Raw genomic sequence first — 23,232 nt, 5'->3', positions numbered from 1 at the left:
GTGGTGCTGGGAAAACTGGACAGCTACATGTAAAAGAATGAAATTAGAACACTCCCTAACACCATACACAAAAATGAACTCAAATTGGATTAAAGACCTAAATGTAAGGCCAGAGACTATAAAACTCTTAGAGGAAAATATATGCAGAACACTCTATGATTTAAATCACAGCAAGATCCTTTTAGGCCCACCTCCTAGAGAAATGGAAATAAAAACAAAAATCAACAAATGGGACCTAATGAAACTTAAAAGCTTTTGCACAGCAAAGGAAACCATAAATGAGATGAAAAGACATCCCTCAGAATGGAATAAAATATTTGCCCAAAAATGGGCAGAAGACCTAAGTAGACATTTCTCCAAAGAAGATATACAGATTGCCAACAAACACATGAAAGGATGCTCAACATTACTAATCGTTAGAGAAATGCAGATCAAAACTACAATGAGGTATCACCTCACACCAGTCAGAATGACCATCATCAAAAAATCTACAAACTATAAATGCTGGAGAGGGTGTGGAGAAAAGGGAACCCTCTTGCACTGTTGGTGGGAATGTAAATTGATACAGCCACTATGGAGAACAGTATGGAGGTTCCTTAAAAAGCTAAATATAGAACTACCATATGACCCAGCAATCCCACTACTGGGCATATACCCAGAGAAAACCATAATTCAAATAGAGTCATGTTCCACAATGTTCATTGCAGCTCTATTTACAATAGCCAGAACATGGAAGCAACCTAAGTGTCCACTGACAGATGAATGGATAAAGAAGGTGTGGTACATATACACAATGGAATTTTACTCAGCCATATAAAGAAACGAAATTGAGTTATTTGTAGTGAGGTGGATGGACCTTGAGTCTGTCATACAGAGTGAAGTAAGTCAGAAAGAGAAAAACAAATACCGTATGCTAACACATATATATGGAATCTAAGAAAAAAAAAAGAAAAAGGTTCTGAAGAACCTAGGGGCAGGACAGGAATAAAGATGCAGATGCAGAGAATGGACTTGAGGACACGGGCAGGGGGAAGTGTAAGCTGGGATGAAGTGAGAGAGTGGCATGGACATATATACTCTACCAAATGTGAAATATATAGCTAGTGGGAAGCAGCCACATAGCACAGGGAGATCAGCTCCATGTTTTGTGACCACCTAGAGGGGTGAGATAGGGAGGGTGGGAGGGAGACACAAGAGGGAGGAGATATGGGGATATATGTATACGTATAGCTGATTCACTTTGTTATACAGCAGAAACTAGCACAGCAATGTAAAGCAATTATACTCCAATAAAGATGTTAAAAAAAAAAAAAAAAGCAAGCCTGGAGTGCTTGCCAGTTGTGGGTAGGAGTGGCTGAAAGAGTTTAAAAGGAGATAAAAAATGACATCAGACTTTGCAAAATCTTTACCCTCTACACATTCTTCTCTTTGTTCAGTCTTGTCCCGAACTAGGACTTCTTTCTAATGAGACCACAGGCTGTAAAACTAAGAAGCCAATATAAGATTTGGAGATGAATGGTTCCTGGGCTGGTTCTGTTAAAAGTTTGCTTCATTTTCTAAGCACTTGTGATTTTTTTTAACCTTTTCCATTTCTTTCTTTCCCTTTGTCTGTCAGCCCATCTCTGCCACTTTCTTCCCTTGCCCTGCTCCAAAGTGCTCCTTCCTTGGAGCCCCACACATTTTGATAGCTTTGTCACTTCCTTGCAGAGTGTGACTGGGGGAGTGTGTCTCAGCCAGTAACTGGAAGTAATTATGGAGGCACCTGCAGACCAGCTCTGAACCTCCTTGTTTTATGGGCATATAACATTCAGCCCTAAAAGTTTTACAGAACTCTTTTAAAGTCATTTCAACTCATGTCCTTTCCTCAAGCTGCCTGAGTTTCCTTTTTGTTTTGTTTTGTTTTTAATAGAAGTGACTTTGGGAATCATTCTCTTTGCCACGTGCTACTCTGGCGGTCTTGTGCTTAAGCTGGGAAAAGCCAGTTGGAACTTGGATACAGCATCACTTTGGGAGCTTGGCTGTCTGCTACTGAGATTTAATCTTTTAATCAGCAACTTCTCTCTTTTCTTCCCCTGCACCATCCTCTGGACCACACAACAACCCTGTCTTAGTGTTTTAGTTCGTCTCTTATAATCAAGGCTGAAAGTTCTCCTAAGAAGGTATTTGTGCTCCCCGCCAGTCCATTAAGCAACAGCTGCGCCACACATGGCCACCAGTTGCTAAATCCAGAAAGCCCCATTCATATTATGTTCTATGTACAAGTAAGTGTTACTGGCATGTAGTGAGTTCACGTTCCAGTACAACATTCAGGTATGCAAGAAATGTAACTTTTATTTATTCTTCTATAATGAACTTTATACTTATTTTGAGCCCCGCTGTTGCTGGGTAGTAGAGATTTATTCTTAGTCAATTGAGTTTCTTTTGCCTGGGTCTGTATCTAACTGCAGAGCTGACTTATAAATGCCAAGGCCATAGATGGAAGGATCCATTTTGTCCTTAGTCATCAGGTGATGCTGGTAACCTAAGATGACCCTTGTTCCTATCACAGGGTCCTTCACCTTCAGGAATTCTCTGGAAGGCTCTCTATCACCCTGCCCTCTTAGCCTCACTGGTCAGCATTATTCTTTAGAACTAGGCTCCTTACTCAGGAATCCATCACTGGAATGAGGGAAAAAAACCCCTGTTGTCAGATCACATGCACCTATCTTGAATCTTTATCCCTTTACTGGGATCTCAAAAGATGGATTACAGTCCATTTTATCTGGACCAGCCACCATCTATACATTCCCATTATTTCCTTTTTATCTCTTTTCCTCCGGCTTAGGAGAATCTTTTCTAGGCTAAAATGTGGTGGTAGTGTTGGTAATGTCAGGCAAGGATTACTTTCCTCCATTTATCCATCATGCTGGCTAAACCATGGAGTCCTCTCAGGGAATGGTATAGGTTTTGGAAATCTCACATCCAGATAAAGGACTTCTTTCCTTGCTTTTCACTCTGTAATGTAAGGTAATGAACGAATGCAGGTAATGAACGTATGCAAGAGAGTCTGGCAGTAGAGTAAGGGGGAGGGAGGCAAGGAACCACTTGGGTGAAATGTTAGTATTTCCAAAATGTTGCCCCTCAATTCACACTATTACTTCAAAATTTCCCCTGAGTAGGTGCTCTTGGTCTGGTGGTCAGTCCCTAGGAAGCCTTGTAGGACAGGCGTTGGGGAGGTGAATGAGAGTAGAGAGAGTCTAATAGTCTAATAGTGTCTCAGAGTGAAGACTGAAGGGCCAAGGTATGGTTGAAACATATATTGACATGTCCTTCTACTTCCTGTTTCAAAATGGCAGATGAGAGCAGAGAACACAAAGGAAGGAATTCTATTGTAGGAAAGGGAATCCCGTCCCTCCCATCCTATCACCACATTTATCCCTCAATTATGTTTTAATTTTATCCTTCCAGATGAGAAGAGACAAAAATGAACAGTGTTTTTTGTTTTGTTTTGTTTTGTTTTGTTTTTTGCGGTACGCGGGCCTCTCACTGCTGTGGCCTCTTCCGTTGCGGAGCAGAGGCTCCGGACGCGCAGGCTCAGCGACCATGGCTCACGGGCGCAGCCACTCCGCGGCATGTGGGATCTTCCCGGACCGGGGCACGAACCCCTGTCCCCTGCATAGGCAGGCGGACTCTCAACCACTGCGCCACCTCTTTTTAAATTTTGACCAACATTCCTCTTTAGATTTTGAGTCTTATGCCTCACTCAGACTTTGGCATGAGCGTGTGGGGTGTGTGTGTGTGTGTGTGTGTGTTATTTTCATCAAAATGTGAAAGAACTTTTATAAAGTAAACCATGAAATAGGTTAATGTCTTTCTTCCCTATATGGGTGTATCAGTGTGTGTGTCTCTGAGTGATTAAAACCCACTCCCCTAATAACTTAACCAGTTTGTTTTAGCTGCAATAAAGAGGGATTGAGAACAGGGTGGGACGCCCATGCTCAGGAGAGAGGAAGGAGAGTGCACCCTTGCGGGAAGGGTGTGAGGATGAACAGGCAGTAAGTGGATCACTTGACCATCTGTAGCAGATAGAGAGTAGATGTCTCCGGCTGCTCATTCCCAGCCTTTCCCCTTCTCAGGCTACTGAGAGATGGGAGTCTGGGAACACAACTCACCAAGCCGAGGTGGTGACGGTCCATAACACAAATTTCTCCACGTGGTTTTTATGATTGTCTCACTCAGTCCTGCATGCTAGCTCTCAGAGGCACAGGAAGAGAATAGGAAGGACTCTTAGCCATAAGCCTGTGTAGCCCCCTCACTTTACAGAAGAGACCCTGGGAAAGGTTAAAGAGCAGGGCCAGTGTCACACAGCTAGTCAGGGTCAGGACCACATTTCAAAGTCCTTAAGTTCTAGTCTATAACCTTGGGGTCTACTGGACAGAATTACTGTAAGAGGTCCAGGGTCTTGGCCTTTTTCCTTAACATAGGTTGGTGTACACAGCACTTACTCCTGAATGAGAGTATGCACTATTCTAATTATATAGTAACTAAGCTCATTACTAGGTGTTCCATACAGATGATTTGGGGCTAGAAGTATCATCTCCCTGGAATCAAAAGTATAACTGTCAGTAAATATGTTCAAAGGCTTATGCTTTTCGTTAAAATTTAAGTGCCGTGTGGTTAAATCTATATTCTCCTGCTTTGGGGATGTGTGTTAAGGGTGCTGTGGTTGAGAACGCTGGCCAATTGTCCTTGATATGGAGGAGATTTGCTGGCAGGGCTGAGGATTTGCATGTTTATGCTTTTTCCTCCTCTTATAAATAACCAGGTTTATTGAAAGGAGACTGTGAATATTTTTAGATTTGGAAAAATCTCATTTGGACTTGAGGCAGAGACTTCTAGAGGTTGATAAGAAGCCTACTATTATCATGACCATGCTCATATCCACTTTGAGTGCCCTAAGGCCACACTCCCAGCATATGTCTTTGACACATGCTACTTTTGCTAGCCCTTCTTCCTGGAACCTTATTTCTGTTCAGCTCTAGTTCCTTTCTCTGCTGCTGGAGGAGATCCCAAGAGAACTTGTCTTGGACTTACCATAGGATGAGGAGGTATTTGACATTTGCTCAGGGGCAAGAATGTGGATAGAAGATAACTATTGATTGGGAGGCTTTTTGGTCTTTGGTAGTATTTCATGCATTGCGCTCCGAGTAATTCAGTATTCCAGATGTCAAAAAGTATTCTACCCCAAACAGGTTCTGTGTTCAAATAAATTTGGGGCACAAAGGATTAAACAAAATTGCTGCAGGACTTTTCAGAACCTTTAACAAAACAGTTCTCAGGTACAATGTGAATCTTCCAGAGAACGTATGGCATGCTACCTTTCTTTCTTCAAGCATATTTAACCACTGATACTACTTTTTTTTTGCAAAGTATCACCCAGGACCAGAGTTTATGAACACAATTTGGGAAAAACTACTCAGCGTAGATACTCAAAACTTATAGGCAAGTTGTAGCCTTTCAAAGTTTGATTCTGGCAAATGGGTATAGGCAATTTGGAGAGAACAAAGACGTGTTCTGTTAGAATCCTCACTGATGTGAAGGTCGATATTGCTGTTGGAGAACTGAGAGCATAATGGTGTATAACTTTGATGATAATTATTACTGAAACTGGATATGTAACCATGAAGTGGAAGGCATCTTGAAAGATGGAAATATCTCATTTTACCAGGTTTATTCAAATACTGGACACCCTGGATGTTTTTGAAATAGATCTGTTTTCAAACTAATTTTTACCTAATAGGTTGATATAATAATGATGCACAAATGTATAAAATTATACAGAATATATTTTTATAAAAGGAAAAAATAATGTTGAATGTTTACTGGAAGTAATAGAAATGATAAACAAGGAAGATGAGGTCTAGCTTTGTTTTAGATGTGAAAGTAGACAATATATCTCAGAACAAGTCTAAGCATGGCTTGGTTAATGTCAGCATGTCTGGGCAGACTAGAATAAACTAGAACTTGGATTTAGAAACTGCCCTTTGCAATAAGGTAGTCCCTAATAAGGCAGACTGAGCTGCCCATTACAGAAACCAATGGGTGTGGCACCAGATACCCTGGTGACTGTATCCTGCCCATAAAACCATGTATGTAGTTGTCTATAGGGTATTGTATAGAGTTCAGGAATGGGACATATTGAATATGATCTGGCAAAAGAAAGGCAGGGCTATTCTTCTGGGGGGCCCGCTATACTCAGCAGACTATTGATACAGGGAGGACTTAGGTAGGAGGAATGAAGCAAGTCTGGGGAACTGGGATTGGATCTGGGACACAAGGGCAGGATCAGCCTGGAAATATAGCTAGGATGACTCTGGACACCAGAGGGTTGGTCCAGAGCTGTTGACATTCCCTGTTCCAGGTACTGGAGATGAAGATGGGTCTGATCCTGACAATGTTTAGGGGTGGAGAAGGAGAGTCTTCAATGGGGAGAGGAGAGAAGCAGGGATTGGGAACTAGACAGATAGAAGTTGGGACACTCAGAGATCCTTAGCCTTTTCTTTTGTAATATACAGTGATACCACTAGGTCTTTCATCTAAGCCCAGATTGGATGCAATGGATGGAACTCTTCTCTGAAGCACCTCCCTTGGTGTTCTCAGGGAGATTTGGGAGGAATGAGAGTGGAGCAAATTCCTGTAGTGCCCATGACATTCAGAATTTCATGGTAGTTCAGTTGGACTTGTCTTTTGTCTCAATGGTTGTTAGCTCCTTGAGATTAGGGGTCATAAAATCAGAAGCAGCATGTACAACTGTCATTTACTAAACTCCTTCAATGTGCCAAATGCTTTAAAAAAAAGGAGTGCTCTCATCTCCACTTTACCGACAACAAAACTGAGCTTCTAGAAGGTCAGATAGCTGTTCAGGTCCTCAGAGAATCGCATGTGCTTTCACTTAGACCAATGGCTCTCAACCTGGGAAGTTTTAAAAAATACTGAGGCATGTACCCCATCCTCAACTGTTTGGATTCATTTCACTGGGGCTGGCATTTGGACGTCTGTATTTTTCAACAAGTGATTTTAATGCACAGCCAGGGCTGAGAATCCTGGCCCTCTATAATGTCACCTTGTCTGTATTATTATCCCTGGCATTTAATACAGCACTCACCCAAGACAGAGGTTAAAGACATGTTTGCTGATTGGTTCAGAAGGTATTTGTGGCCAGAGGGAAGACCAGGGACTGAGTGCCACTAGAAGTTATAAAGCATCCCCTTAGAGGCTGGAATTGAACATTCAATGTTTATCAGCAGACAGAGGGTGGCTGTTCATTACATGCTTAGAGATGTTTGCAAACCTTCCATTACAGGTGGTGTTGTCCTCAACCCAGCCTATTATGGCATGCCTGGCCACACCAACATCATGATCCATGAGGTGGGGCATGTCCTGGGACTCTACCATGTCTTCAAAGGGGTCAGTGAAAGAGAATCCTGTGACGACCCCTGCAGGGAGACGGTGCCGTCCATGGATACAGGAGACCTCTGTGCCGACACTGCCCCCACTCCCAAGAGTAAGCTGTGCCAGGACCCAGAGCCTATCAATGACACCTGTGGCTTCACCCACTTCCCAGGGGCTCCATTCAGCAACTACATGAGTTATACAGGTATCACAACAGTCCTGATGTCTTTGTTTTTATTAAGATTACATGGGAGCCTTTTGGGGCCGGGAGGGTGGAGGTATGGGAATTAGAGAGGATTATCAAGCAGTCATTCATGCCAGAGAGTTGAAGTGTATTTGTCATGGCATATTCTTTTTTTTTTTTTCATGTCTTTGAAGAACTTAAAGAAATATTGAAATATTAAGGGGTCTCATTGCCTAGATTCTCCTCCACTAAAAATTAAAAGATAAGTGTATTTCTATCTCAGTTAAAAAGAGGGAAAAAGCCAAAAGCCCTCTTGAGAGCCCTTTCACCTCTAGAACTTGGTTATTTTGCTTCTTTCCCATATTCGTAGGGATTTACTCTGAAGGAGAGTCCAAAGGTGATGGAGAAAGAGGTTTCTGGTTCAAAGTGGCTCTTTGTACTATTTCTGAAGTTGGTCAAGAAGATGGCCCTGGTTAATTTTAAGCTCAGAGTTCCTTTTTCTGTTATGTCATTTTTTAAAGTATCAGATTCTCTTCTTCCAGCACTAGACAAGGGCTGATTCTTAGCTTGCCTACAGAACATGGTACTGTTTCATTTAAAAAACGGTACTTTCTTGGTCCTGGTTTTGTTGTCTTGGATTATGCTTCTTCTTTGTCCTTTCACACCTCCCTTGTTTCTGTCAAAAAGTAATACTACTCATCATCTCCTGATAATGGACTGAAATTTATCCCTAAAATTAAGGACTGATGTGATTTGATGACTTATTCCAGTGGTGAAGGAAGGAAGTAGTTTTTCTATAACATCCAGGGGCTTCTTGGTGATAAGTTCTAGATAACTATCCAAAAAAAAAAAAAAAAGAAAGAAAAGATAACGGACAGATGCTGACCATGCTTTTGCAGGGAAGAAAAAGTGCTGAGCTGGTCCTGTCGGTGACCCATCAATATATTCCTATCTAAGCCTCATCTTGGTGCATGGTTCAGGTACATCAAATTCATAAGGACCAGCATCCTTGCCTCTCCCAACAAGCACACAGTGGCCCTTGCCGGGGCAGAGAGACCAGACAATGGGGTGCGGAGGGCAGAGCTATTTAGGCACCACCTTTGAAGTGGACAGAGGAAACATGTAAGAAGCCAAGGGGAGTGTTTCACTGGTGGGCCTTCATGGAAGAAGGCCTGGAAGCTAAGATAACTCCTTTTCTAACCCTATGAAAAGTGTACCTAATAGGAAATTTTACCAGCTCTAAAAGGAAGTTGAGGATCACCATTCCCAGTCCTGCTGCCTGCTCGACTTTTTGGCTTTCTCTCCTCTTGAGCATCTCCATGAATACTCACTAACCTGGGCCAAAGTCATTGGGCGTAAAGCAGGTGTCTGCAACTCCACACATGTTCACGAATTAAAAGGCCATATGCTGAAACACTGCCATCTTGTGGTTTCCTGAATAAGCAATGTCAGCTCAGAGCAACCCTGAACCCCAGGGCGTGAGTCTCACTCTGGCCAACATCAAGGTAAACACCAAGCCCAACTTACTTTAGAGACAAGCCAGTGCTCTTCTCTGCCTTCTCTTTCCCACCTCCAGCCTAGATATTTCCTGGCAAAATCTATCCCTACCTTGGTGGACATTGCAGGTTAAAACCTCCATCTCTCTTGTTCCCTTTTTTGTCTCTGCAGATGACGACTGCACTGACAGCTTCACCCCTAACCAAGTGGCCCGAATGCACTGCTATTTGGACCTTGTATATCAACAATGGAGTCAAAGCCGAAAGCCCACCCCCATTCCCATCCCACCCATGGTCATCGGGCAGACCCCCCTGTCCCTCACTATCCACTGGCTGCCTCCAATTAGTGGAGTTGTGTATGACAGGTGAGAGAGGCACTGGGATCTTTCTCTGTGGCATTGCTTGTGAACAAGGGGAAGGACGTGAAGTTGGGGGAACCCCAGTTTGGAACTATGAATATGCACCGCTACTCTGGGCTGCCTCCGCCACCCTGCTCAGTACTCATCTCCTGAGCAGAGCTCATGGGGCTCTCACATTCGCCAGTGGGGCATCGTATGTGCCCACTCCTTGGCGAGGGGCATCCGGATGTTTCCTGAAATCACATCTGGTGGGCTTCTAGGAGCTGCAAAGGGGTTGACAAATGTGATTAAAAAACGACCTGACAAAACTGAGATGGCATTTGCTGCCTGTCCTGTCCAGGTCAGCTGTTCCTCCTTGGTGTGAGGGTGGAGCAGGGCTTGCTACTTGCACAGTGGTGTCTGGAAGGAGGGAAGTAAGGCATGTTCCTCCAGGCAGTTCTGGGGGTGAGTGGGTGGCCGGCGACTCAAGCTGTGCATCATTTCTAGTGCCTCCTCTGTGTCCTGTTGTACCCCGTGCCTACCCCACTTACGGCTACTATCTTGCGGAATTGTCATTATCTGGTCATTTTCCTATCTGCTCCACTACTCAACTGGCAATTCCTTAGGGTCAGGACTATTTTTTGTATCTTTGTCTCTTGGCCTGCCACAATAAACAGCTAATTTGTGTTTATTGAAGAGAATCATTACACCTAAACTTGGTTTTTATTCATCCTTTGCGTATTGGTATAATGAATACCAGGAAAATTTTTGTGGAAAAGAGAGAAGGTAGGAAAAGGATGACATCTGACAATTGGTGGGAGGATGGGGGAATGTGGTTTAACTGAAAAGGACCAGAACCCCATCCATGACCTGCTCTCCGTTTTCAAAACCTACCACTGTGGGCTATTCGGTCCTTGTATGTGTGAGGTACTGTGCGAGGTAGTTTACCTGCAATTGTCTTATTTAGTCCTTGCAGTGAGCCCAGTCTCTGCTCTATAAGTGAGGAATCCGAGGCATAGAGAAGCACACGGTGGCTAGCCCAGGACACCACAGCTGGATAGAGCTGAATTGGGGGTATCCCCTGGAATTGCAGAAATGGAGGACATGGAATCGATTATTTCTTTGAATTTAGAGATTTCCCCTTTAGCAGGTGGAGAGTCCCTCATCTGTGTGTCATGCTTCCCTTCTGGGTGTCAGATCCCAACTAGGGAGCTGAATGTCCCTGAAGCATGTTCCTGTGTACTCCAGCTTTGCTGAAAGCCTGGGAGAGAGGACAGGGAGAGACAGGGATGGGAGGAAGCAGGTGAAGCATTTTTCAAAGTGGCTTTCCCAGCCTTCTGGGATCTTGGAACCTGTCCTGGACACCTGGTGGACACTTAATGCGTGACATTACTTAGACCCCGCAATCCTATAGAGCAGTTTTGATTGTCATCGGCACCCAAGCTCTCATGGGTTCCCTCTGTGAGTCACCATATAGCTCTGTGATGTGTGTAAGAATCCTCTTCCTGCACGTGTGACCTCGTGCAGCTTGGGTTGCTCTGGCTGAACAATAGGTCCTCTGTGGGCATGTGCAGACCCGTGTTTTACATCAGTTTATGTAACACATGTAAACAATTTAATCTTTCAATTCTCTGTCTGGTACAAACGTTACGATAAAGCAGACATCAGTGCTGGCTTGCTGCGAGGCTGTTGGCAGAAAAGGCTGCAGTTGGCTTCCTTTTCTCAGTGAGGTGGGCTACAGCGCTGAGGCCTCCTGACACGTGCGTTGGGGAAACTCACGTCACGTACCCCGCGATTTGTGTCACACTCGGAGTTATGTTTACTCCTCCCCAGTAGGTATTTGGAATCCTTATGTCAGAGAGGAGCCCAACCACGCACTAAGCAGCGGCCCCGGAAGAGCCAAGTGCATCAGGGAAATGTGGTTTGGAGTTGCGTCCACAACAGAAGTGAGCGCTGACTGCAGTCGGGGTTTGGAGTTAACGACACCTTTTGGTTGCCAAAGTACTGGACACTTGATGGTGTTTGGGAACTTGCTCAGAGGAATTAAGAAACTAGTTGTGACTTTAGGCAATTTACTTCATCCCTCTGAGCCTGAGTGTCCTCGTTTGTAAACAGGGTTCTTACAGGGATTAGAAATAATTTATGAAAAGCACCTAGTGGAACAATGCCAGGTGTATACGGTGCTTAATAAATGGGAGCTGGTAGCATACTTATTACCCTTATTTAACTATACTGTTTTTCCATTATATTGCAAGATTTTACTTTTCTCCCTCTACTTGTTGAGAGACCTTGATTTGATGCCTCCGTTTGCAGATGGATCGTTCACAATTGGGCTTCCACAACCTATTAAGTGTAAAATAAGCTACAGGGATATATTGTACATCACAGGGAATATAGCCAATATCTCATAATAGCTGTAAATGGAGTATAACCTTAAAAATGAATTGCTATATTGTATACATATAACTTTTATAATATTGTACAGCAACTATACTTCAATAAATTTTAAAAAAAGATTCTAAGTATCAGAGACAGGCCTCGTCAAGTGATTTCCCCTTGTTATTCAGCTATTGTTGTCATTACCTCTTCAAGATACGGTGCTTGAAGAGCTCTTCATAGGTGTATTAATAGTCTCAAGGATGCGCATAGAACAAGCTCTCACAGAGGGACTGCTGAGGCCAGTCTGTGTCCTAACTGCTGGGAATAGAAAAATCGAGCTTGGTCTGGATCTGCTCCCAGGCAAAGGAGGAGGAATGGGGATGGGGATTCTCAACACCACAGATCAGTGCCCTACAATGGGAGCCAGAATGTACAGTGGGTGCCCAGAAGAGAGAGTGCTGGCCATCCAGAGGAGTCAGGCTAAGTGCCACTGCAAAGGCTACGTTTGCATGGGTCTTGAAGGATGAGTAGGGGCTTGCTAAACAGAGAAGCATAGAAGCCTATTTAGCCAGAGAGAGAACAGCAGGTTTCATGGAGCTATGTGAAGGGTATGATGTATTTTGTGAAATGGTGATTAGTTATTGTGATGGGAACATAAATGAAATTCATGAAGGGACTGAAGTAGGTAAGGCTGGAGCTATCCTCTGAAGGACACTGAATCATGGTAAGCAATTTAGATGTATCCCTATAGGCAATGGAGAACCAAGGAGTGTTACATTTCATATGACTTTTATTGTGTGTGTGTGATTAAAAGTAGAGAGTTAAAACATAAGACCACATATAACTAATATGTTTACTGTGAAAATTGTTGTCTGTTTCAGTTGGGGGAATGCAAGGAGGCTTTGGATGACTTATTGAGAGTCAGTGTATAAGTCGTTTTATGTTGAAAGATTCAGATTGTAATTATTTTGTGTTGACTGGATAGAAGGCCTCTTTCATCTCCACAGGCCTCCTTTATGACTTAGTTAAATTCTTCTGCTTCATAACCTTGAGATTTTCATGTCACTATGAATTTTGCAAAGATGAGGTCTATACAAGAAGGAAATGAGTTGAGAAATAGTTGTGTTCTCAGTTACCCACTAAGGCCTCACTCCCCATTGCCACTCCCATGCCCCAAAGGTCTTGTGAATTTCGTTAACCCAGTTCCTCTGATCTATTCTCCCCATCTCCACCCCTGCCCATTGTCTTCCCAGGGTCCCGGGCAGCGTGTGTGGTGCCTGCACTGAAGAAGGGACATTCCGTCAGTACGTGCACACAGCTTCCTCCCGGCGCGTGTGTGACTCCTCGGGTTACTGGACCCCAGAGGAGGCTGTGGGTAAAGGACCATGACTTTTTCATTTACACCTTGGTGGCCAAGGTGGACATGGGGGGTGGAGGTAAAGGGTGGAGCGGTGGCATGGTGAGAAAAAGGTAGTGTGTGTGTGTGCGCATGTGTGCGTGTGTGTGTGTGTGTGTGTGTGTGTGTGTGTGTGTGTGATGTGCTGGAAATCTCCAGGGGTCTGGGAATGACTCTGCCTCGCACCTTTGTGTGGATATCCTTTGTGTGCTTAACGTGCCAGTGGCTGTGGTGAAGCAGAGGGAAGCATAGAGGACAGAGGGATGGAGAACTCAGGGGGCGGCTTCAGGAGGAGCTAACTCAGGCATGTCGTATTACATGTGCCTGTCAGCCCATGCAGCAGCTTTGCCACATGACAACATGAGGTGATCTCATCCTCCCCTCTATCAGGAGGCTAATAGAGAACACGTTGCAGGGAACACTCATACACACTGACTGAGCCAGTTTGGGTGCGGTGTGGTGGACTAGGTGTTCCAAACTGATCATTCTCATCTATGCTATTTTATGAGTCTATTAATCACTGGTACTGGTTGTGCTTTGGATGTCATCTAAGCTAGGCTCTAGGAGAGGGAAAACTTTTTTAGCTGTTCCCTTTCCTGTCCCACCCCCAACTTCTCAGTTACATATTCACTCACCTACGTATAACAGTGCCTCTACGACAAAGTAGGGCATGAATGCTACCCCAATTCAAGTCCAAAAAATGCTACTGACATGAGTTTTAGCACCTTCTGATGAATGGCTTGACTTCTTCTATTGTCACCATCTTCAGTGTTTACCTAGTCATCACCTTTCTCTTTTTCTTATATTTATTAAGAGCCTAAAAATGACTCCGTAAGACGTGTTGGACAGGTTCCTATTTGAATTAGTTTGTAGTCTTAACTGATAAGAAAAAAAAGGAGAACATTGGTCTAAGAGTCTATAGCATCCCCTTGGGCTCCCAGTTACTCAAATGACAGGAGCCTTGAGGAGGAATCTGGGGGGAGACAATTGACTTGATTGATCATATAGAACTTTTTTCAAATGATTTTTCAGGGGAGAATGGAAGGTGACTATAAAATTTACATTGGCACTGAGTACGACTCATTTAGAGATTGGCATTTCATAAAAGGCCATTTTTGTGGCAAACAGTTCGTCCTGTGCTAGTGTTTTAATGCCCATTTGACTCTCTGGCCCTGTACTTTTTTTCTTTTTAATTCTTGGAAAAATTTAAAGTTACCTGGTAGAGGTGAAAGGCATTAGAAATTCTGGGTTCTAACTCTTGTACTGTGTCTCCAGGCATACCAAACTTTTAGGGCCTCCACTTCATCTATTTACATGAGATCATAATAAAAACTTTCTGACAGACAGTGCTGCTACTGAGTTGGCTTCCAAGGGCCTTTACTCTGCTAGTATTGGGGGATGCCTATTGGAAAATACTGCGAGGAAATACTGGTATTCCTTTGCTTTGAACAGGTGAAGAATCAAGTCATATTTTGAATGTATAAAATGAAAGGAACTGATTCCCCAGCAGAGCACACACAAACACATATATTTACAGATATGATCAAAATGTATTTAATGACACTTAATGGACACTTATTGACCCCCCAACTACATTCTGAATGCTATGAGGAATAGAAAATTGAACCAGACATATTCCCTGCTTAATATCATCTTCTTGGAGAGAACTTCCCTGTCTCCCTGATCTAAAATAGCCCCCAGCCTCACACCATTATTCTCTAGTCCTTTATCCTCCTTTATTTTTCTTCAGAGATGACATTATTATACTGATGCCTCTTTATTTATTGTTGTACCTATCACCCTATGGTAAGATATATGTGGTCAAGACTTTTGTCTCTCTTGTTCACTACTCTATCTCTGATACCTAGATTTGTGCTAGGTGTGAAAGAGGTACACAGTCAATTTTTATTGAATTAATGAATGAATGGATTCACAATACAGGGAAGAAACAATAGGGATCATAAGATGTAACACACACACATACACACATTTGAACTCATTTCCTCTGGGCTTTGGAACATTATTTTCCAAATCCTGAAGGGCTAAGCCATTCTATTTTTGCAAATGTAGTTTGCAAATATTTCTAAGGAACACTGTATAGATCTTCTACACTAATCTAGTAAGGCAGGGGTTAAATAGTGCTTATTTTATAAATGAGGAAATTGAGGCTTAGATAGACTGGCCACAGTCACACAGCTAATGCACAGCACCAATTACAGCCTAACTACTGCTGCCTAATTTAGCAGTTTTCTTTCAATTCCCCTCGTGTTATAGGAGAAACCACCTTGTATAGATTATTTCCACAGAGCTGACTTTATATGTTTGCGATATTTGATTTTTCACCATTACCTTTTTACTTGGCTACTGAATCTCCTTTTTTTTTCCACTCAAGAAAAGTGTTTCTATTTCCTGCCGGCAGTTTCCTCTGTGTAGTGCTCTACTGGCTTACATATATTTGAACTAAAAGGGAAGTTTCAATGTATGGTTTTAAAGTTTGGCTAACAGTCCATTGGAAGGATTGCTACGGTATGGTCTTACGGTATCAAAGAAGTTTTGTGAAAAGCCTAATTAAACATTGTAGCAACAGCCTGAAACAAACATTGGCCTGATTAGTAAATAAAACAGGGCTTCAGAAGCATTAATTTATCATCAATTATTAGTAAACTAAGTACAAATAATTCTCTTCTGCTCAAGGATTCTTTAAGGACATGACTTACCTTACCTGTATCGGCCTCAAGTTTCCACCTAGGCTCTGGGTCACTCCATTCCGAATGCCATGCTGGATTTCTCTTGTTAAAGGGCACCAGAAAGTGGTGATTTGGAACATAGTACTTTTGAATTGTTACACCTCTGTCTTCAGTAACACTTAAGATCTAACCTCTAAGAATTTGCTCAAAGTTCTCTTCTGCTTCATTCTTTTTTCTGGCCCTTGATAGGGGCGACTCATTTTCAGATTTTTAATGGTGATTCCTGATGCATCTGTCTTTCTGTTCATCTCCCTCAGGGCCTCCAGACGTGGATCAACCTTGTGAGCCAAGCTTGCAGGCCTGGAGTCCTGAGCTCCACCTGTACCACATGAACATGACGGTCCCCTGCCCTGCAGAAGGCTGTAGCCTGGAGCTGCTCTTCCAGCACCCAGTCCAAGCTGACACTCTTACCCTATGGGTCACCTACCTCTCCATGGACTCCTCCCAGGCGCTTTTTGACACAGAGATCTTGCTGGAACACCAGGAGTCCGTGCACCTAGGCCCCTTAGACACTTTCTGTGACACCCCACTCACTATCAAACTGCACGTTGATGGGAAAGTCTTGGGGGTGAAAGTCTACACCTTTGATGAGCGGATGGAGATTGACGCAGCTCTCCTGACTTCTCAACCCCACAGTCCCTTGTGTTCTGGCTGCAGGCCCGTGAGGTACCAGGTCCTCCGTGAACCCCCATTTGCCAGTGGCTTGCCCATGGTGGTGACACATCCTCACAGGAAATTCACAGACGTGTGAGTTGGGCAGTAGGGCTTTCTAAACCACGGGGCTTCCTGAGGCTTTGGGAGTGGGTTTGGCTTCCTTTTTCTCCATTTTTTAATATTCTGATATGCCCTTATTTGGAGAAATGTTCAGACTCTCAGAGGGGGTTTTATTCTAAAGTGGCATCTCTGAGATGAACAAAAGTATTTCCCAGAAGGGGCAAGCAGGTGTCCTGACTGATGATGCCATCTTTACGGTTATGGAGAAAAGAGGTTAGTATTTGATATGTTTCAGTTGGACTGAAAATATTAATTGCCATAAATAAGTTGATCAGAGTCAGATACTCCTATCTGGTAACACAATTTGATTTTTGATCCTTGCTTTTAAATAACTTTTAAATAATCTGCCGCAGCTCCTATACCATTCAAAGGTTACAGTCACCTCTTCTACAGCTAAGCAGAGAAACCAAGGGTCCTGCAGACACTATACTCTACGTTCATGACTCATTCATTTTTCTTTCCTCCCTCCCTCCCTCCCTCCCTCTCTCTTTCCTTCTTTTCCAACCCTCCTCTTTCTCTTTCTTCTGTTCTTTCTACATTTAGTGAGTTCTTAAGTGCTCCTGGCACTGTGTGCTCAGTGGTGGGGACACAGACTAAGATAAGATCAATTGGCTTAAAGAGTTCAATGTCCATAGAGTAGGAGGCTGGTATCTCTAAAGGCAAATTTTTCTCACCTCATAATTTTCCTCAGAGGCTGCCCTGAGGGCAGAACTCAGGGTAAAACAAAAGTTTTATCAAAGGTGCTATATTGGTTAGTTTTCGATGCATTAGAAATCATCACAAAACATAGTGGGTTAAAACAACAAGCACTGTTTCTCATGGTTCTATGGGTTGGCTGTGTGTACTCACCTGGACCCGCTTGGCCAGGGCTAGGTGGCCTCAGGTGACCTCATGCACTCATTGGAGGCTCAGCTAAGACACTGACATGGCTGGGAGGATGAAGTTCTCTTTCCCCATTGTCTCTCCTTCACTAGGAGGCTTTGCCTGGGCTTGTTCTCATGCCGGTGGAAGGCTTTCCAGAAGCAGGGATGGCAAGTCCCCAAACACTCACATTTTTCAAGCTTCTGCTTACATTACTCATGACATCATTCCACAAGCCAAAGCAGGTCACAGTCAATTCCAGATTCTGCGGGTGGCAAAATCAATTCTATTTCTTGATGAGAGAAACAGTAAAGTCACATCACAGAAGGGCATGCATGCATCTGGGATGGGAAGAATTTGTGGCCATTTTTCAGTCTGCCACAGCTACAAAAGAGTAGAGAAAAACGTTCACCTTGAATTTTACTACATTTTTCCTCTCATATTAGCTGTATGAATTAGAGCTAGAAGACAGTGAAATGGTCAAAAAGCTCATGCAAAATAGGAGGATAGATCATGGGATGGATTTGAAAAGAAAAAAATATATTTTGGGGGGGTTTCTTTAGTAAGGCAATTAAAATGATATTTGTTATCTAACTTGATATACACACGTGCATGCGTGCACACACACACACACCTGTACACACAACCTTTAAGGTCAATAATATCCCATTTTATAGATGAGAGAACTAAGGCTTAACTTTAATTTGGTTGAACAGAGCTCGTAAGCAGCAAGCTCAAGATTAAAATCCAATTTTCTGACTGAGTCTCATCTTGGTTCCCTTTCCTTAGTAACACATTACCTTTTACAAACTCAGCTCATTGGAGGTCGGGGCTACCTGCTGCTGAGTTTTCTCCACAAGAAGCGTAAACATATCCTGACGCTTCCTTCCAATCCTTTCCCAGCCACAGAGCAGTATGAGACTTTTATGCATGGCTGGATGAGAAGTCAGAAACCACCCTGTGAAAGGGAAGCCATCAGAACTGATTAGGATATAAAACTGGTTTTGCTTTGGAAATATCTGGCACTCTGATGAGGAGTGCTTCCCTACAGAAAGCTAATTTGGAAATTTATGTCTTTCATATTTATGTGTCTTTCCTACTAAAATAACTGAAAGCCAGTACAGAGGTGTTTAAAGCTGTTTTTGAAACCCCACGACATTTCCTGTTTGCTTGTTGCAGCATCAAGCGAAAGAGTAGAGGCTTTGTGGTTGAGTCAAAGAGTGTGTTAAAGAAGAGAGGGTCTTGGTAGGAGATCTGTGGGCACCACTTACGCAGTCCCAACAGCCCTTTGAGATCCTGTTCTCCTAAGTCACTCCCATCCTAGCTTGACTTTAGTGGTACTTTTCCAATTAGGGCAGGCACTGGACAAAAATTAAGTTGAGGGCAGAATTTGTCTTTGGAACCAGCAACCTCCCTCTTGAGTCCCTTCCCCCTTGCAAAATGTTCAGTCTCTCACGTTCTCCACTTGATCAGTGCAATTGGGCTCTAGATAGAATCAGATAATCTCCTTCCATCTCAGATGTCAATTGATAACTCCATTCCTGGTTTATATGTATTTTGGAGGTTTGGAGGTGGGGAATCATTTAATGCATTTCCAGTTGTGGAATTTCTTGCAGCCACACAACGATGATGGAAGGTGTTCTCACCTCCTTCTAGGAGAGAGTGGCTTTTCCTTGTAAGCATTCTGCCTCCTCAAGATAAGAATTCTCTTGAGAGACAAGAAAACTCTGATTCACAGACGCAAGAAGGGCCTTGCTGAGACCAAACTCTGAAACTTTCATCTTCCGTTCCTATGACTACTTGAATGATACAGAAGACTAGGTTTTCAATAGTTGGTGGTTTTCTGTGTGTGTATATATAACATGGTAAAGATACACTCGAAATACCATTCTCTTAGATTGCCTAGGACTGCCTAGGACTTAGCTGAGTTCAGTTTTAATTCAACAAGCATTTGTTGTACATTCACTATGTGGAATGTACTGGAAATACAGAACTGAATATGGTTTCAAATATTCTGCTGTTCTGTAAGACTATATGCCCTGATCTTTGTTTCAAACAATGTGGCATATGTTTAACATTTATATTCCCTGTAATATTTATTTTAAACTCCTGCAATCCATCTGAAAAGGACCCAGGGTGTGCCCCACTTTCTGGATATGGTGGTTACAGCCCATTGGTTTCCACAGGGAGGTCACACCTGGGCAGATGTATCGGTACCAAGTTCAAGCTGCAGCTGGAACAGAACTGGGAGAAGCTTCACCTCCTCTGAGCCACATCCATGGAGCTCCTTACTGTGGAGATGGGAAGGTTGCAAGGTGAGGACATACTGTATGCCTGGTATTGTGTGAGGGAGGATGCCCGGCCCTGCTTGGACAAGGAGGGTTAGCCTCAAGTTTCAGCTTGACTGGTTTGGGAAATGTAAGGGGCAGGGCACTATGTGATTCAAGTATTAAACAAAATCTAGGACCTAGTAGATATCTTGAGTGGTCAATCACATCTCTGCATAGTTAAGGATGGGTCCCCTTTTATTTAGAGCTCACCCCAGTCATAGATATGGGGGTTGATTCTGTGGGGACCCTCTTCAGGTTTCAGAGAACAACTGATGGGCAGTGACTCAGGGCAGGAATTCATGGTGGAGAAGGTTACTTGCCAAATGGTGCTGAAGGAGGATGTGAGGATAGCTTTTGGATCAGCTGCCGGTCTTATACTACTAATGAGCTGTGTGACCTGAGGAAAATCAGTATAGCTTTCTGAGCTTCACTTGCTCATTTGATCCTTGGAAGACCTGATTGTAATGTAATTTCCAGCTATTCCATAAAATCACCAAGGTAAAAATAGAACCACTTCTTTGCTTTTTTAACATGCCATATTCATTTTTCCATTACCCTTTAGTGACATCAATCTAGAGGACTAATTCATTCTGGTTTGCCTGGGACTTGCCGGAATTTAGCACTGAATACTTCCGTGTCCCAGTGATCACCCTATATTAACCTGTTCTGAATGCTTATCTAACCTAATATGTTACTTATATAAAGCTGCTGGGAGTAGGAGATTAGAAGGCTGGGCACTGTGATTTGTCTTAGATCCTGCATCCTAATAAGATGACTTTTTTTTTTTTTTTTTTTTTTTTTTTTTTTGCGGTACGCGGGACTCTCACTGCCACGGCCTCTCCCGTTGTGGAGCACAGGCTCTGGAGGCGCAGGCTCAGCGGCCATGGCTCACAGGCCCAGCCGCTCCGCGGCATGTGGGATCTTCCCGGACCAGGGCACGAACCCATGTCTCCTGCATTGGCAGGCGGACTCTCAACCACTGCGCCACCGGGGAAGCCCCAAATGTCCCAGATCAAGGAAAAGTACCTTAAACCTTTTTTTTTTTTTTTTTTTGGCCACGCTGCACGGCTCGTGGGATCTTAGTTCCCCAACCAGGGATTGAACTAGGGCCCATGGCAATGAAAGCACTGAGTCTTAACCATTGGACCGCCAGGGAGTTCCCAGTATCCTATATCTTGAAGACCTAATAGAAAGCAATCTATAGCCTTTCTTGGGGTTTCATCCCATTGTTTAGTAATTACTAAATATTGTTTATCTTTTCAATCTTCTAAGATTCCTAAGCTTTACTGTAAGTCTACTCCTTTTCATAGAAATATAAACAGCAAATGTTTGCAGACCTCAGAACTATATCAAGCGACTGAGGTCACTTTAATACCCAAACCTTGCTAGTTTGCTGCCACCTTCTGCCTTACTCAGTCTCAGCTTGCCCCTTCTCCTCCTCCATCTCAATTAAATATCTCCCTGGGGAAGCCTCACATATGCACAGAGCAAATCTGGCTGTTGTTGATGTTCTCCCTGGCTGCCCCATTTTAAGTCTGCTTCCCTCTAGTTAAGGTGTCTGCAGGACTACATTACCATTACTGCCCAGACAGAGTCCTCCTTGAACAAACTACTTGGCTTTATGTCGTAGCATCTCCTACGGCAGTCCTCCGATGGAGTTTCTGATGCCCCATGGTGCCACATCTGCCTGCGGAGCTCGGGCAGAAAGAGGCAAGGGCCCTCTTCCTAATCTGATATTACACATTCTGGCCTGAGCTTTGAAACAGCTTCACCTGTAGCAACACCTGCTTGGCTACTGGGCCTCACAAGGCTCTTTATCAAAATGTTCCTTTAGACTCTGCCTGTATTCCCTCTCTGTAAACAGTCATACTTAGTTCTGCCATCCAATGAGAAGATATCTCTGAACTGCAGCTTTGTCTCAGCTAGAGGCACTCCATTACACATGAAGCAGGAAGGAGCTGTACAAATCATTTAATCCACTGTTTAAAACGCGGAAACGTGTAGATCCATTCTAATGGGATCACAGATCCCCAAGAAGTCATCCTCAGATTCTAGTTTAATAAATTTTTATTAGAAGCTAAAAGTTGTCACTTTGGATATCGCTTGTCAGTAAGAAAATGGATAGAAAACAAAGCCACACGTAGATGGGCAGGTTTCCTCCTCACTAGATCAGCTAACTACTTTCAGGGTTCCCCTCATTATGAGGTTGATAGGTCTCTTCTAGTGTAAGATCATCTTCCGGAAACACTGGCAGGACCCCTGGTGGATCTCCTAATGTGTCTGAACCATGAGCTACTTTTCCTGTAAAAGCATTCTCTTAGCTCCTACTTTTCTCCAGCTTGCATTTTTAAACACATAATAAGGAGTTTTAAGAACTTGAAGTGATGGTAACCAAACAAGAAGAATCATTTTATGTATGTATGTATATAAGAATGTACACTTTTACCTTCTAGGAGCCTGGGCGAAGAGTGTGATGATGGAGACCTTTTGAGTGGAGACGGCTGCTCAAGGGCATGTGAACTAGAGGAAGGTTTCAACTGCGTAGGTGAGTTTAGAAACACCTGCCTAGGCTTATGTCCTATTTTTGGAGGAGTCTCCGTGTCTTATTTTTGTGAGCTCTTACTGATAATAACAATAACATTTGATGTGTCTATTGTGTGCCTGGCACTAATTGTTTCACATCTATTTTCCCATTTAATCCCTACAATAAATATGGGGAGACTAAATGGGGACACAGAGAGCCTAAATAACTTGCTTTCTCTTAATACAGCTAGAAGTGATGACGTCAGGATTTGAACTAAGGAAGCAAAGCTCTAGAGTCTACATGTTAAACCACTAGGTCACCCTGCCTCTTAGATTAATGTTACCCAGGGTTGCTCTTGGGTCCTCATGTCTAATGTCAGACTGTCAGCCAAGTAGCACAATCCCACAGATTCTACATAAAAATTAGGGTAGGGTCCGTTTTAAGCCAAAGGGAGTACAAGATATCTCTTGGTGTCTGTGTTTAATAGATAAGATCATCAAGAATGGCAGAGGGTCATAACATTTCTTAATCCTGGTGAATCACTGGTGATAAATTATTACTAGGTGGCTTTGACTCTAGTCTCTTGATACAAGGAAGGCCCTCTAGAACACTTCTCCCAATTCTGATTAAAACCATCAACAGGCTTCTTTGTAGATTATTTTTCCATTCCCTTATGCATACATTGCAGTGATTCTGTGCAATATACTCATCAAATTACTTTAAAAAGCAGTGCATTTAAAAATATTTTAATGTTTCTAAATCTCAAGGTAAA

At 43.2% G+C, this 23,232-nt stretch overlaps 1 protein-coding gene across 11 annotated transcripts in view; it reads left to right on the top strand.

The window, feature by feature from the left end:
• Nucleotides 1-23,232, top strand: part of PAPPA2 (pappalysin 2) — a 472,610-nt gene that overhangs the window by 300,384 nt on the left and 148,994 nt on the right. For 8 of the 11 annotated variants that reach the window (XR_013825115.1, XM_079905559.1, XM_079905558.1 and 5 more), the window contains 6 exons: nucleotides 7,343-7,636; nucleotides 9,284-9,476; nucleotides 13,082-13,203; nucleotides 16,229-16,718; nucleotides 19,793-19,921; nucleotides 22,390-22,481. Coding sequence is in view for 10 of the 11 variants with exons in the window: in XM_079905559.1 (XP_079761685.1) it covers nucleotides 7,343-7,636; nucleotides 9,284-9,476; nucleotides 13,082-13,203; nucleotides 16,229-16,718; nucleotides 19,793-19,921; nucleotides 22,390-22,481 (1,320 nt within the window). In the remaining variant the exon portion in view is untranslated. Of the gene's footprint in view, nucleotides 1-7,342; nucleotides 7,637-9,283; nucleotides 9,477-13,081; nucleotides 13,204-16,228; nucleotides 16,719-19,792; nucleotides 19,922-22,389; nucleotides 22,482-23,232 lie in introns of those variants that run through there. The other 3 variants (XM_079905564.1, XM_079905556.1, XM_079905557.1) reach the window with 3 other exon arrangements.

Source organism: Stenella coeruleoalba (genome assembly GCF_951394435.1).
Source record: "Stenella coeruleoalba genome assembly, chromosome: 1".
Classification (NCBI taxonomy): Eukaryota; Metazoa; Chordata; class Mammalia; order Artiodactyla; family Delphinidae; genus Stenella; species Stenella coeruleoalba.
Note: the sequence above shows the minus strand (reverse complement) of the source record. Positions and strands in the feature narration are given on the sequence as shown.